We start from the raw sequence: 16842 nt of genomic DNA, 5'->3' as shown, positions 1-16842 counted from the left end.
ACAGAAGACTGGGCGACTTGGAAGGTGCTGAACAGACTGCAGAGCCAACCTCAAGAAATGGGGCTACAAAGTTGAATCCACGACATGCGAGTGTGGAGAAGAGCAAACCACTGACCACCTGCTGCAGTGCAACCTGAGCCCTGCCACATGCACAATGGAGGACCTTCTTGCGGCAACACCAGAGGCACTCCAAGTGGCCAGATACTGGTCAAAGGACATTTAATCAGCTATCAAGTTTGCAAAATTTGTGGGTTTTTTTTAATCTGTTTGTTTGTTTTGTTCTGTTAGAAATGTAATACAATGTTCTGGTTGCGGATGACACGATAAATAAATAAATATCACACCAGTTTTGGGGGTAAAAATTCTAGAGTTTTATATAAGTATATGCAGTAGCTGTGGCTCAATCTTGGTAAAAACTGACTTATATCTGAAATTTCTTTCCTTCTACATTCCTTCCAGATAATACACTGAACATTTTGACAAGACATAATGGATTCAGCCGCCAAAAGCAAGAAGTCTATTTTCTACCAATCATAATCAGTGACAGTGGAAATCCTCCAATGAGCAGCACCAGCACTCTCACCATTAAGGTCTGTGGTTGCAGCAGTGATGGTCTTGCCCAGTCCTGCAACGCTGAAGCTTATGTCCTTCCCATTGGTCTCAGCATGGGCGCATTAATTGCTATACTAGCCTGCATCATTTTACTGCTAGGTATGTATTCATTTTGTGTTTTGCTGGTTGGTCAATGGTAAAATTCCAGAGCCATTTATTTGGCCCCAGTTAAAACAGAATGGTGAACTGGATTCATGTTGAACCACACAAGTAGAGCAAGCTCTTGAATACAACTACACATATAATTTGATGTTATGCCACTTATTTCTAGAAATCAGGACTGAAATGAACCCAGCCCTGCCACTGATAAAACTGTCACTCCATTTTGGGGTAAGAAAGTTTGTAGCAGGAACCACCACTGGATCTGCAGCCCCAAGTGTAATTAATCTACTTTTTATTTACTATCAGCTGCTCTGAGTTATATGATCGCCTTGAGCAGTCTTGGTTCTGATGCAAAAAAGGGTAAAAGCTACTAAGGAAAGAGCTCCAATTCAACTCACAGTTGCAGGAAAAGTGGATTCAGTGACTGATAGTAGATCCACAGCAGTGGCAGGCCTGTAGCCAGGATTTCGATTCGGGGGGGGGGGGGGGGCTGAGTTTGTTTCAGGGGGGCTGAGTCTTAGTGAAAGAGGGTCTACCCTAGCAAACCTTTTGTATCGTTACCCCAATACCCCCATGCATATGGGATATATTGAGTATGGTGATCAGATCATGATATGAATAACCATAACAGTTTAAATAATACACCAGTAAGGCCTTTTCGCGAACCACCCTGAGAATTTTTTTGGGGGGGAGGGGCTGAAGCCCCTCAAGCCCCCCCCCCCCCCCCCCCGACTACATGCCTGAGTGGAACCCACATCGGTCCTAAATACAAGTAGGATTTTATCCCAAACCATCTAAAATGGTGAGCTTATCATGGTAGGAAGCACACCGTACCCTTTCTTTAAAATACTTTGTTGAAAAATACAGTTTGTAGGGATATGTGACCCATTAAAAATTTTCATAGTTTGAAAGTGTTATTTCCTGTTTAACTGTGTAGTCCTTACTCTAAGGTAGTAGTTCTACTCCAGGAACTTTCACAGGCTTGTCTTGTGGGTACAAGTGAGAGAGCCTTCTCCTCTGTGCCCCCCAACTCTGGAACTCATTGCTTGGAGAGATTAGGAAAGCCCCCATCTTAGAACCTTTATGGAATATTAATAGACAGAAAGTACGGCACTGTATGCAACAAACACTTGCAGCTGTATGTCTACTTAAATACATTTTTTTTAAAAATATGTGTGCTGTCGCACACTGGGCCTGGGCATATGACTGTAGACAAGACATAAATTCTGTGTGCCTAACGGGACGCCGGGGCTGCCTCAGATTAAAGGCCCTTGGACCTCCCCAAAACAAAGTTCTGTAGAGGCATAAAGTAACATAAAGTATGTCCAACAAAGTTCTTTATTCTTTAAAGCAAACAGGTACTTTAAAGCGTTCTTAATAGTCTATTGGCTCTTGCAATCTTGTTCACTGGGAACAGGCACTATCTTCATAACTATATAACTAATGGGGAAATCCTTAACTTCCAATCTGGGCAGTCTCTACTTGCCTCTGTTGGAGTGGAGCCCCTGTGTCTGGCTTCCGCGAGTGACCCTTACCAAGCAGAGCTTTGTAGACTTCCAGGGGAAAAGAAGGAATTCAGGTTGCTGTGATGGCTGGCTAAAGTTCCTCAGCAAAGGAGCTGTAAGGCTGCAAAATCCACAGCCAAGCTGTGGGGCCTTTTCTCCCCGGCCAAGCTGTAGGCTGTAGGCTGTATATCTCCCCGGCCAAGCCGTAAAGCTGTATGTCTCCCTGCCAAGCCGTAGAAAATGAACCTTTCTACAGGAGCTCTTGGTTTCATGTTCTGTTAAAGGCTTCTCTGTGTGGACTGACTCAAAAATGGTTCCTCTCTCTTCCCAAAAACCCAGAAAAAGGGGCGGAACCAAAGCTAAATGAAGATGGACAGGGGGCTTACCCTATGGCTGCAAACTATAACAGGAAGCCACCCTGCTGCAAAATCCCAAGATGAGTAGTTTGTGATTGCAAACAAACATTTAATTCAAAGCAAATAAAATTGGAGCTCTTAGAACAGCTGTTCCAGAACAATATGTGTTTCAAAAACCAGACACTCTTGAAATTGCCCATCAAACTTTTGGAGTACTCAAATGTCCCCTCTCTATTTTTTCTTCAGTTCAAATAATTATGCATTTCTTCTAATCCTGATACAAATAAATAAATATATGTCAAAGGAATGCTTTGTTTGTGTTCTTGTGCCTAAAATGTTTTTCAAATGCTGATTATCTTGTGATGTTTCTCTTTCAGTCATTGTGGTGCTCTTTGTAACGCTGAGGAGACACAAGAACGAACCTCTCATCATCAAGGACGATGAAGATGTGAGGGAGAACATCATTCGTTATGATGATGAAGGTGGTGGTGAAGAAGATACAGAAGCCTTTGACATTGCAACTTTGCAAAACCCAGATGGAATCAATGGATTTTTGCCCCGCAAGGATATCAAACCAGATCTTCAGTTCATGCCTAGACAGGGACTGGCACCTGTTCCAAACGGCGTTGATGTTGATGAATTCATCAACGTAAGGCTTCATGAAGCTGACAATGATCCTACAGCCCCTCCTTATGATTCCATTCAGATTTATGGGTATGAGGGGCGAGGCTCAGTAGCTGGTTCTCTCAGTTCCTTAGAGTCTTCAACATCAGACTTAGACCAGAATTTTGACTACCTCAGTGAATGGGGACCCCGTTTTAAAAGACTTGGAGAACTTTACTCAGTGGGCGAAAGTGACAAAGAAACTTGACAGTGGATTACAAACTTCTTTTTTTCATCCTTGACTTAAAGGCTCATGTAATATTCTAGGGCCACAGCTGTTAGTTATGACTAATGTGGCTTTTTGTTTAGGGGCAACTTTAGCGCCAGTCATCAAAAAAATCAACTACATTGTAATATCGAACCAAAAAAAAATACATAAATCAGAAGTATATGTTAGGAGGTCTGAGTCTTGTGGAGCGTGAAGTTAAGTACGTAGAGTGTCTAGAAGTCTTTGGATATTCTATATTCACATGACCACTCTGAAGATGGGGTTTTGGATTGTTGATTATCTTTGGTAGCGTGAATGGATCAGAAAAGGAAAAGATGCTTCCTTGCATAATGGACCTCTCTGGATTTTTGCTGAGGAAGAGTATCTTCTGACAGTCAGTAGAGAGTGAATTGCTTCTTTCTACATTGCCAACAAAGAATCCACTACTACTACTACTACTACAAAAAGGAATGTCAACAAAGCAATATTTGGTCTTCTTTGCAATGCAGAATAATAATTTTTAAAAAGCATTGATAATGTTCCTCCTGGCCTCAACTGTGTAGTAACCACAAGTTGTACATAAGGTCATTGTTGGCCAAAAAAAACTGCAGACTGGTTATCATCTTTAAATATTGTGTCAAGCCTTAAAATATTCACATGTTCTTAATCCATTCCAGTGACTGGATTCAAGCTCCGCGGTTGTGCAAACGTCCAAGAGATGAGAGGACATTCTCTACTTTTAAAGCAAAATGGATTGTTTTCTAGAATGATCACTCCTATCGTCTACTTTGTCTTCTATAAGGAAAAAAAGGGGGAAGATATATGTGATAGAGGATGGACTCACATATATGAAACATAAGCTGATTTTATTGCTAAAGAACAAATTTATTTGTTTAATCCTCGAAATAAATATTTTATTGATGTCCATTAACTGCTTTTATTTATTAAGATTGGTTGGTCAAGAGTTTAAGGAAAGGAAACCATCTAAATTATATCCATTAATAAAATGATATAATTCTTTGTTCTATGTATAATGAATGTTAAATGAATTTTCTTTCTTTTTTTAAGATAATCAAAAACAAATAGAAATTGTACTTGCAGAACTAGAAGTGAAAGCTAGTGGAGTGAAAAGTGTTCCAGACGAAAATGAATTTGGGGCCATTTTATATGTTATTTCATAAATTGAGTACGTATTGTTTTAACATAAGCACAAGCAACTGGAAATAAACTGGATCATGTGAATATTTAAAATAAAGAAACCCACATATCTAGACTTTTCAAATTCCACGTATTACACCATGGCGTCAAGCCCACTTGTAGTTCTCCACCATATTAGATACAGAAATACTTTCAATACTTAAATGAATAGAGGAGGATCCAGTGTGTAAATGTTTTGCTTATGTTTTAACCCTCTTTTTCTTAAAATAATAATTAAAAAAAGAAGAATCATCATGGTTTATGCACAGGGATCTCTCTCACAAAGAGAACAGCACTTTAGAAGCTGTTGGCATCTTCCGTTTGTAACGCAAACTTACCGTTTAGAAGTAGCAGCTGTATAATAAAATGGAATATTACATGAAAAATCATTTTTACTTTTTTCTATTTTATGTTTTGGTTTGATGCTATTGTTTTGTTTATTTACGCCATGTATTGTAGTCACAAAACAAAAAAAAAACAAGAACTCCTGTATTGTTTCCTACTTTGTGGAAATATATTTTTATAAATACCTCCTTTGTGATCACAATTTCTTTCCATTTTACCTGCATCTTAATGATACACTTTCCTCAAACTGTGAATAAGGAAATTGATGTCAAATTAGAGCTTTATGTCTTTTTAAAAATACTAAAAACCAATGAGTTGGTACTTGGTTTTATATACATTTCTTTAAATCAAAGGAAAACAAAACATTGGAATCATTTTGCACCTACATTTGTGACTTCTAATCTTTGGAACATGCCCATTAATGAATTAGAGTGGTGGAATTTATCAACATGTTCAATGTATTGTCGAAGGCTTTCATGGCCGGGATCACTGGGTTGTTGTAGGTTTTTCCGGGCTATATGGCCATGTTCTGGAGGCAATTTTTCTCCTGATGTTTCGCCTGCATCTATGGCAAGCATCCTCAGAGGTGAGGATGCTTGCCATAGATGCAGGCGAAACATCAGGAGAAAAATTGCCTCCAGAACATGGCCATTTGGCCCGGAAAAACCTACAACAACCCAACTATCAACATGTTGATTTGCCAATTCCCCATTTATTTAATGGGTCTACTCTAGTTCCACGTTACATATAGAGTATAGAGACGCCACTACACTGACCACTTAAGGCAGTTTCAAACCAGAACTGAATAAAATTGTTTTGCTTTGTAGATGATTATATTGAAATTCTTGGAAGCAGTTTGAGTCTTGGATAGTGATGAGACAAACCACAGAGCAGTGATGCAAATGAAGGGCGTTCTTTTGGGTGATTTTATGAGATTTTGTCGTCTGCCCACGACAGTTAGAAGCTACCTTTGAACTGTATTGTCGAAGGCTTTCATGGCCAAAGTCACTGTAGTTGTAGGTTTTTCCAGGTTATATGGCCATGTTTCTCCTGACGTTTCGCCTGCATCTATGGCAAGCATCCTCAGAGATAGTGAGGTCTGTTGGAAGTAGGAAAATGGGTTTAGATATCTGTGGAATGACCAGGGTGGGACAAAGGACTCTTGTCTGCTGGAGCTAGGTGTGAATGTTTCAACTGACCACCTTAATTAGCATTTGATGGCTTGGCAGTGCCTGGGGGAATCTTTTGTTGAGAGGTGATTAGATGTTCCTGATTGTTTACTCTCTGTTGTTTTGCTGTTGTAATTTTAGAGGGTTTTTTAAATTAGTTTTTTAATATTGCAAGACCAAGAATAAGGCACGAGAGTAAATACGAAGATCCACCCAGAGGAAAAGTGTTCTTGCCTTACATAAAGGGAACCACTGACTGCAGAGGGAAGCTGATGAGGAAATACAATATACAAACTATCTACAGACCCACCAAGAAAATCCAACAAATGCTACGTTCAGCAAAGTACAAGAGGGATACTCTCACTTCTGCAGGAGTCTACCGTATACCATGCAGCTGTGGACAAGTCTACATAGGGACCACCAAACGCGGCGCCCAGACATGCATCAAGGAACATGAAAAGCACTGCTGACTACTTCAACCAGAGAAGTCAGCCATAGCAGAGCACCTGATGAACCAACCTGGACACAGCATATTATTTGAGAACACAGAAATGCTGGACCACTCCAACAACCACCATGTCAGACTACACAGCGAAGCCACTGAAATCCACAAGCATGTGGACAATTTCAACAGAAAGGAAGAGACCATGAAAATGAACAAAATCTGGCTACCAGTATTAAAAAAAACTCTAAAATTACAACAGCAAAACAACAGAGAGTAACCAATCAGGTACATCTAATCACCTCTCAACAAAAGATTCCTCCAGGCACTGCCAAGCCATCAAATGCTAATGAAGGTGGTCAGTTGAAACATTCACACCTAGCTCCAGCAGACAAGAGTCCTTTGTCCTACCCTGGTCATTCCACAGATATATAAACCCATTTTCCTATTTCCAACAGACCTCACTACCTCTGAGGATGCTTGCCATAGATGCAGGCGAAACACCAGGAGAAAAAGCCTTTAGAACATGGCCATATAACCCGGAAAAACCTACAACAACCCAGTACCTTTGAACTACGTTAAATGATCAGAGTACATGGGGCAAAGGCTGTGGGCAGTTATAAACAGACAGCATAATCGGTCCGGCTTGATAGTAGATTGCCCACAAAAATTACACAACTTACGCAAGCTGCAGGGCACATCAAACCAAAAAAAAAAAAACCCTCTCAAAACAAAACAAAATGGTTAAAAACTCACTTGATACTCTGGAATGATTCTGGTAGTGCACTGCAGCAGCTCATAATATATCCCATGCAAGGCTCAAAACTAGGCCCAGAAAACATGGAATGCTTGATGGGATATGGTTAATGCTGAAGAAAAATGCTGAAATACAGTTGGCTCGAAGGTAAACCATTATTCCAGGACACCACATCATTCCCATGGGAACTTTCACTTTCCACTCTTTTTAGATAGTTTTCTATTAAGGAGGGGGGGGGGGCAAGGCTGCCTGTTTTTCACTTCATCAGTTAAAGTTGTATGCACAAAATATCATACATAAAGCATGATTCAGAGGAAGGGGCTGTGAAAAATGGAGGAAAGAACACCAACAATTTAAGGTGTGCAGATGACACTATAGCGTTAGTAGAAAATAAAAATCCCTGAAACTGAAGAAGTCCAACAAAGGAAATGCAAAGGCAGTAGAACAAAAACAAGATGATATTAATGACTGCAAATATCGGTGTAACTTTAAAGTGGAAAATGAAGTCAATGAAACAGTTCAACATTTTCCTTACTTTGTCTCGGGAAACATTTACATTGATGATAATAACAACAACAACAACAACAACAATCGTCAGGAGAAATGCCTCTAGAACATGGCCCTATAGCCCGAAAAAACCCACAAGAACCTAACAATAATCTTTATTTATATACTGCCCTATCTTCCCAAAGGGACTCAGGGCGGTTTTCAACATATAACACAAACATCCAATTGCCCAAAAGAAAACCATACAGACAACTTACATCACGACAAGCACATTAGATAATATATAACTACTTAATTTAACTCAGTAAACAAAAATAGCAAAAATAAAAGCATAATAAAATACAAAAATCCCATTGAAACACACTAAAAATAAAATAAATTTAAAAAACCAATTGTGTTGAACCCATCAGGCAGGGTTCAACAGACCAATGGGCAGGATTACAAAATGGATGTGGCCAAACACTGAAACAGCGTATCATAGAGCTGAGGAATTGGATGAAGTTCAGAACAGAGTACTACCTATTTATACTCCACCTTTCTCCCCACAGGAACCCAGATTTCCTAAAACTAGTTGATAGCCCCCCCCCCCCCCTTTGTACTATCATGTACTATTTGTTTTTTTATCACATAGAGACAAACATGCAGGTCAAGATCCTACATCGCAGTGTTTAAATGTGCATTAAGCAATTCTAATACATGCTGGACTTCCTGATGTGCATCAGCCATTCTTCTTGTGTCCATTCTGCATTGAGTCATAGCTTATCAGACACTCTAGTATTATACAATAAATTCCCATATGTTGTAACATCATAGTAGCCCCTTGACTAATATGTTCTCTGTTAATAGAGAACATCTTCATTGGTTAAAACACACATTTTAGTCATTATTTCCTTCTGATATTGGCAAATACATGCAAATCATAAAAGAGTTAGAAAAGGAGGTATGGAAGGGGTGATAATGTTCCCTATCAGACCAAGCCACTAGTAGGGGTGTGTAAAGAAGGAAGGAATCCCCCTTATAATCTAACACCAAATATCAATGTATATCGCACCACTGGACACCTATATAAAGGATCAAGTGATATACTATAATATATCCCACAGCTGAAAACCACTGTAAAGGATTATATAAATATAATAACACACTACTGGACAACAGTATGGTAGTGAGTTGATGTTAGATAGAATGTGTAATGGTAGGGTGAACACTGCTTCAGTCTTCTTTTGTTTTAATGCTGCCACCAACCCAAGATGTCTTAGGATTTTTAAAATGCCGCTCTGAGGTAAACTTTTCCCCTTCTCTGCCAACACAGCTCTTCCCTTGGCTCCCAAAATGACTGTTTGGATAAGTGACCTTTCTGTGGTATTAGGATGTTAAAGAGGCTGGAAATTCTACTCAAGGATTACCAATGGAATGAGTAACGATAGAGGCTTCTTAAAAGTCAAACAGATAAAAGGTTTATTAATAAAAACAGACAACTAACTTCTTCAGAGAGGCACAAAATGCTTGTCTTGTTACTATAGCACAATATCTTAATGGTTGTTTAAAAAGAGTTTCTTGGCTTGGTTACAAACAGAGCTAATCTCACAGATATAGCTACTGGTTACAAAAAAATCCCTCATATTACTTCAGCGAAATAGCAATGAGATCTTGACTAACCTATCCCAGGCTGTCTTCTGAGTAATTAGCCAACTCTCCCCAGAGTCCTTACAGCTAACTTACTCAAACTAGAGAGCAAATCCCTTGTGTTATCTCACACAAGTAATCAGGATGCTGCCTGACCTTTCTTGTCAACTAATCAGCCCTCTCTGACACAGACGCTCTCTCACTGAAAACTTAGTTTCAAAAGACCCTTCTTTCCTCCCCAGCTTCCAGTTCCCCATTTCTCTTTCTCTCAGAAGCTGAAATCTTTTCCCTCCCAAGACTTGGCTCCTCCTCCTCAGCTCTAGCCAATCCCAGGTGACCTCCAACTCCTCCCATCTTTTATCTATCCACCCTCAAGATGGCTGCTTTACTGGCAGACACTCTCAAAATGGAGGTTTGCCCTACTGTCTTCCCAGGCTTCTATTCTGGCCTATTAAGTAAGAATCATTACAGGGTGGCATGAGACATTTTCATGAATTAAGGTGTGCTTGATTTTTAAGAAAGAATGCTAATGTTGTAATCTGCATGTTTTGCCAATGTCAGAAGGAAATTGTGAATACCTCATTCAAACCCTGCTCTCCATTTATAAACAAGTAAATTTACACAGTTTTTATACAGTAGAGTCTCGCTTATCTGCCATAAATGGGCCAGCAGAATGTTGGATAAATGAAAATGTTAGATAATATGGAGTCTCCTACTGTTACCCATATGATGCAGTGCTAGACACCTAGGATACTAACAAAGAGACTAAAAGAGTTAAGGCAAGGCAATGCCTTGGGGCTAGAGTAGCCCAGCAGGAAGTGCCCAGATGCAGAAGAGGAGCGTGGAAATCACAAAGGGAAGGAGGGAGGACACTTCCACTTCCAGTCCTGCCTCTTTCCCCACTTTCCTCCCACTCCTCCTTCTTGTCTTGCCTTTTTATTGAGAACTAGCTGTCCCCTGCCACGTGTTGCTGTGGCCCAGTCTCGTGAGCTGGAAAAGAAAGTAATGGTTTCTAATCTATGTAATTTCTTTATCCTTGTAGGTAAACAATATTTCTTCTTGTTTCTTTGTCAATGTTGATGTGGAGAGTGTCTGGTTTGCCTACTCTGGAATATGCAACATATCACTGTCCTTCTTTAGGATTCCCTTTCAAATTTATGATACTATATCTCTCTGTGTGTGAATATCTATCTATATCTATGGCTGGATGGCTCTTTGTCAGGAGGGCTTTGATTATATTTTCTTGCCCTGGTGAAGGGAGTTGGACTGGATGGCCTTAAGTATTTTCTGTTGGTCATGGGGATTCTGTGTGGGAAGTTTGCCCCAATTCTGCCGTTTGTGGGTTCGGAACACTCTTTGATTCTGGGCGACCTATAAATCCCAGTAACTACAATTTCCAAATGTCAAGGTCTATTTTCCCCAAACTCCATCTGTGTTCATATTTGGACATATGGAATATTCGTGGCAAGTTTGGTCCAGATCCCTCATTGTTTGAGCCCAAAGTGTGCTCTGGATGTAGGTGAACTACAACTCAAGGTCAATGCTTGACCCTTCTAGTGTTTTTTGTTCGTCATGGGAGTCCTGTTATACCACGTTTGGTTCAATTCCATTGTTGGTGGGGTTCAGAATGCTCTTTGATTGTAAGTGAACTATAAATCCCAGCAACTACAATTCCCAAATGACAAAATCAAAAAGTGAAGGACATACATTGGGTTGTTAGATGTATGCTGTCCAAATTTGGTGTCAGTTGGCCCACTGGTTTTGAGTTCTGTTAATTCCACAAACGAACATTACATTTTTATTTTTACAGATGGAGAGTTGAGGAGCACTCCTTTAATTGAAGGGAAAATGCTGGACAAAAAGGGGGACATTAGATAAGACGGAATGTCAGATAAATGAAGGTTGGATAAGCGAGACTCTACTGTATTTAAAAAAATTGTTTTGAACAATGAAGAAAATTGTAAAGAGGGCAAAACTCCAATATGAGGCCAATATATAAAAATTATACGTCTTAGAAAATATAAACACCAAAAACTCTCAGATTTATGTGTAGGACAAGTGAAAAACCCTACAACTCAATGCAAAATAATGAATGAAAAAATACAAAGGGATTCGAGAACAATTCCAATATGTAGGTTCTTGTGGGTTTTTTCGGGCTATAGAGCCATGTTCTAGAGGCATTTCTCCTGACGTTTCGCCTGCATCTATGGCAAGCATCCTCAGAGGTAGTGAGGTCTGTTGGAATTAGGACAATGGGTTTATATGTCTGTGGAATGGCTGGGGTGGGGCAAGGAGCTCTTCCCTGCTGGAGCTAGGTGTAAATGTTTCAACTGACCACCTTCATTAGCATTTGAAGGCCTGCCTGAGCCTGGGAAAATCTGTTGCTGGGAGGTGTTAAGATGTGCCTGGCTTTTTCCTCTCTGTTGTTTAGCTGTTATAATTTTAGAGTTTTTTTAATACTGGTAGCCAGATTTTCATGGTCTCTTCCTTTCTGTTGAAATTGTCCACATGCTTGTGGATTTCAATGGCTTCTCTGTGTAGTCTGACATGGTGGTTGTTGGTGTGGTCCAGCATTTCTGTGTTCTCAAATAATATGCTGTGTCCAGGCTGGTTCATCAGGTGCTCTGCTATGGCTGACTTCTCTGGACAATTTCAACAGAAAGGAAGAGATCATGAAAATAAACAAAATCTGGCTACCAGTATTAAAAAACTCTAAAATTATAACAGCTAAACAACAGAGAGGAAAAAACCAGGCACAGATTAACACCTCCCAGCAACAGATTTTCCCAGGCTCAGGCAGGCCTTCAAATGCTAATGAAGGTGATCAGCTAGACATTCACACCTAACTGCAGCAGGGAAGAGCTCCTTGCCCCACCCCAGCCATTCCACAGATATATAAACCCATTGTCCTAATTCCAACAGACCTCACTACCTCTGAGGATGCTTGCCATAGATGCAGGCGAAACGTCAGGAGAAATGCCTCTAGAACATGGCTCTATAGCCCAAAAAAACCCACAAGAACCTAGTGATTCCAGCCATGAAAGCCTTCGACAATACAATTCCAATATGGTTTGACACAAACAGATTGTCATATCATCCTCTCTTAGTAGCTTGGAAAAATATATTGGGGAGGGGGTGTTACAAATCCCAGAATACCCTAGCTAGAAGATCAGGAACTTGTACTTAAAAATATTTTTCCAAGTTCTGTTTTCTATACTTTTGTAGCTTCATCTGAACTACTTGCAAAAGCCGCCTTATGCACCTGTGCCTTATACCCTATCTGTACAAACTACTCATCTTCTTAAATGATGTTTTGCCATTTTACCACATGGCTCAAATTGTTATCCATGGCTACAAAGGAAATTAAGCTGTGTAACTCTTGTGTGCCTCACATTTCTCCTTGGAGTGCCTAACAGGTTGTCTTGTAGAGAAACTCTCAAATATATGACCTTCTGATTGCCTTTTTTGATTGAAACTGCCAACAGAAACCATAGCAGTACATCCAGTAATAAGACTTTCTCTCTTTCTAAAAGAAGAAGAAGAAGAAAAAAAAGAAAAAATCCGATTGCCTGCACTGTTGGAAAGTCAAAGCATGACAGAAAAATTCATTGCAACCGGTTAAGAAGATACTGATAACCCAAAGCAGTGGATTTTGTGTTGAATTTTACTCTTATATTCAGGTATAGAATACAGATATAGAAAAAGGGGGGAGCCAACAAATTAGTAGCAATGCCCATAGGAAAAGATAAGATGCCAGATGTTGGTGTATAACACATAGGCATAATCAAAGTGGAGGAGACGTGGTTTTAAAAAGGGAATTTTCAGATATTTCCCCAATGCCCATATGTCATGATTTACTGCCATATTGGCCTATTTCTGCAGTAGGCCTTTGTTCACAGTAAATGCTGATTGTTTGAGAAATCAGTGCTCCAAAGAAGAAGTTACTATTCAAGGGTAACAACTAGGGCTGGGCGGTTTCGTTCGTTAATTTCGTAATTTGTTATTAATTCGTATTTAAATTAGCTTACGATCCGATATTGAGTCATGCAGGAATAGTGTGAGGAGTAAATTAGATTCGAAACAATTTTTTCAATTTATTTCGTTATTTGTATTGTCGAAGGCTTTCATGGCCGGAATCACTCAGTTCTTGTGGGTTTTTTCATGGCCATATAGCCCGAAAAAACCCACAAGAACTGAGTATTTCGTTATTGTTTCGTTATTATTTCGAAATTATTTCATAATTTTTTCGTAATTTTTTTGTAATTATTTTCGCATGTCTGGTGCAAGTTTTATAGTTGTTGTTTGTTTTATCACACCAACAGTCAACAACAGAGGGAGAGGGAAGCTTCAGAAGTTCCCCCTGTCCCATTTGGAGGTTTTTTTAGCATATTGCGCAATCGAGTCCGCCATTAACTAATTGATTCGAAATTAATGAAATTTTGTAAATAACGAAATTTTGAAATCTCAAAATTTTGGAAGTATTTAGAATTTGGAAACGCTAGCGCCCCTGGAAACGAATCAAGTTTAGAAACAAATTTTTTCGTGGTTACCCAGCCCTAGTAACAACATATCTGGACAAAAACAGCTAGCTCTTGGCTAGTTAGAACCCCCAAGTTTCCCAGTCGCTCTGAAGCCATGTTTGCAACAGACTAACAGATAAGATACAGTCATGGTCAGAGAACAATAGACCTCAGTTGTGCCATAGTTGTGCTATTGTTAGGATCCCACGTGTGCTATAATGTCAATCAAAATCATAAACAACTAATGAACAACTGACACCTGGCTCGAGAGCAGTACGTGTGAAAAAGATGATGGAGTCCTCGTGGACAACAAGTTAAACATCAGCCAACAATGTGATGTGCCGGCAAAAAAAGCCAATGGGATTTTGGCCTGCATCAATAGGAGCATAGTGTCTAGATCTAAGAAAGTAATGCTAGCCCTCTATTCTGCTTTGGTTAGACCACACCTGGAATATTGTGTCCAATTCTGGGCACCACAATTCAAGAGAGAGATTGACAAGCTGGAATGTGTCCAGAGGAGGGCAACTGAAATGATCAAAGGTCTGGAGAACAAGCCCTATGAGGAGCGGCTTAGGGAACTGGGCATGTTTAGCCTGAAGAAGAGAAGGCTGAGAGGAGATATGATAGCCATGTATAAATATGTGAGAGGAAGCCACAGGGAGGAGGGAGCAAGCTTGTTTTCTGCTTCCTTGGAGACTAGGGCGCGGAACAATGGCTTCAAACTTCAAGAGAGGAGATTCCGTCTGAACATGAGGAAGAACTTCCTGACTGTGAGAGCCATTCAGCAGTGGAACTCTCTGCCCCAGAGTGTGGTGGAGGCTCTTTCTTTGGAAGCTTTTAAACAGAGGCTGGATGGCCATCTGTCAGGGGTGATTTGAATGCAATATTCCTGCTTCTTGGCAGGGGGTTGGACTGGATGGCCCATGGGGTCTCTTCCAACTCTTCGATTCTATGATTCTATGATTCTATGATTCATCCTCAGGTCCAGCACTAATAGGAACAATATTAGGAAGGTTGCAGTGAGCAACCATTCACAATTAAATCTCGTGGCCATAATAAATCATCTGGCTTGGTCCGTTTAAATCCATTGAAACCCATGGGATTAAGCATGCCAACTTGGACTGGAGTGTGGCCAGAGCTTGTCTGTAAAACGAAAACCAGAAAATTATAGGGATTATACTCTATTCAGGCAGCAGACTGACAAACATTTGCAGGTGTCATGCCATATTGGAAAAGAGCAAAGCTTCCCCCCCCCCTTCCCCACCCAAAAATATATATTAATTTCCCATTGTAGAAAGCTTTCGGTAATGGGCAGAATGCCCTGGAAAATTGAAGCTTTGTAGAAGAAAATAAAGACTATTCTCCATGCTTAGAGGCTGCTTTCATAATGTAGCAGATGTCATTAGCAGCAGGCCCCGGACTGATGGTATGAAGAGGGGGAGTTTTCCCTTCGTGCGAGGTTCAGATAAACTGGGTGTGCATTATGCCTGCATTTGTACACTATTTGTGCATGATAATATTCCAGCTTTGTGGAAGGTGGAAACCAATTTAGTTTGCTGCATAATTCACTGTGATGGGTTTTGTAATCACAGTGCAAAATGAGATGAGCTGTTCTATTATACGCTACTGATAGAGGCTGAAGTGCCAGAGAACTCGACCCACTCCAAATACTGGCGTTGGGTTCTCAATGAGAAATTATAAAAGCACCAACAGTTGCTTTTGTGAAGCGGGGACTAAGACATCTTCCAAACGGCTTAATAAAGGCAGGCTAAACCATTCAGCATCTGGCAGCAGCTTGAGAAATGTGCTCATTAACATTGTTATACAGCCACTTCTCGTGATGCTAAATAATTCTTTTTAGTCTTTATTCTTTCTGGTGGGATATATCAGAGGCAACTACTAGTGAGTTATATTCTATTTTTATTTTAAGAGCCGCGGTGACACAATGGGGTAAACCCTTGTGCCAGCTGAACTGCAGACCTGAAGGTCGGCAATTCAAATGCCTTAAGACAGAGTGAGCTCCCATAGGTCAGCTCCAGCTTCCTCCCACAGGATGGTAATCCCCCACAGGATGGTAATCATTAGGGCTGGGCAGTTTCGTTTCGTAATTTCGTAATTCGTTAAAAATTCGTTATTTTTTTGATAACGAAGCGATTTTGAACCATTCAGGAGCATCTAAAAAACGAAACGAATTTTTCAATTCGTTTCGTAATTGCTTCGTATTTGTTTCGTATTTGTTTCGTATTCGTTTCGAAATCGTTTCGTTATTATTTCCTCATGTCTGGGGCAAGTTTTATAGCTGTTGTTTGTTTAATCAGTGAAAAAAAATTATAAATATCACACCAACAGTCAACAACAGAGGGAGAGAGAAGCTTCAGAAGTTCCCCCTGTCCCATTTGGAGGTTTTTTAGCGTATTGCGCGGTTGCGTCCGCCATTAACGAATCGATTCGTATTCGTTTCGAAATCGTTTCGTAATTTACGAAATTTTGTAAATATCGAACTTTTTTAAAGAAAAATTTCCGAATTCTTTTAAATATCGAAACGCAAAAAACCCCAAAAAACGAATCGAGTTTAGAAACAAATTTTTCCGTGGTTGCCCAGCCCTAGTAATCATCATCTTTATTTATACCCCGCCACCATCTCCCCAGCGGGGACTCGGAGCGGCTTACATGGGGCTAAGCCCGGACAACATATTACAGTGGAATAAAACCAAAAACATAGATAACAAACAACATCATCAAAGTATTGTCGAAGGCATTCATGGCCGGAATCACTGGGTTGTTGTAGGGTTTTTTGGGCTATATGGCCATGGTCTAGAGGCATTTTCTCCTG

General features: G+C 40.1%; 1 protein-coding gene across 1 annotated transcript in view; it reads left to right on the top strand.

Annotated features, from left to right (window-relative positions):
- The window catches only part of CDH8 (cadherin 8), a 603855-nt gene extending 598683 nt beyond the window's left edge, over positions 1-5172 (top strand). The window contains exons 11-12 of the mRNA XM_060787956.2: positions 460-711; positions 2953-5172. Of these exons, the coding sequence (XP_060643939.2) occupies positions 460-711; positions 2953-3446 (746 nt within the window). The 3' untranslated portion in view covers positions 3447-5172. The remainder of the gene's footprint in view (positions 1-459; positions 712-2952) is intronic.
- Positions 5173-16842: the final 11670 nt, after the last annotated feature.

Source organism: Anolis sagrei, chromosome 8 (genome assembly GCF_037176765.1).
Source record: "Anolis sagrei isolate rAnoSag1 chromosome 8, rAnoSag1.mat, whole genome shotgun sequence".
Classification (NCBI taxonomy): domain Eukaryota; kingdom Metazoa; phylum Chordata; class Lepidosauria; order Squamata; family Dactyloidae; genus Anolis; species Anolis sagrei.
This window is presented reverse-complemented; position numbering and strand designations above follow the sequence as displayed.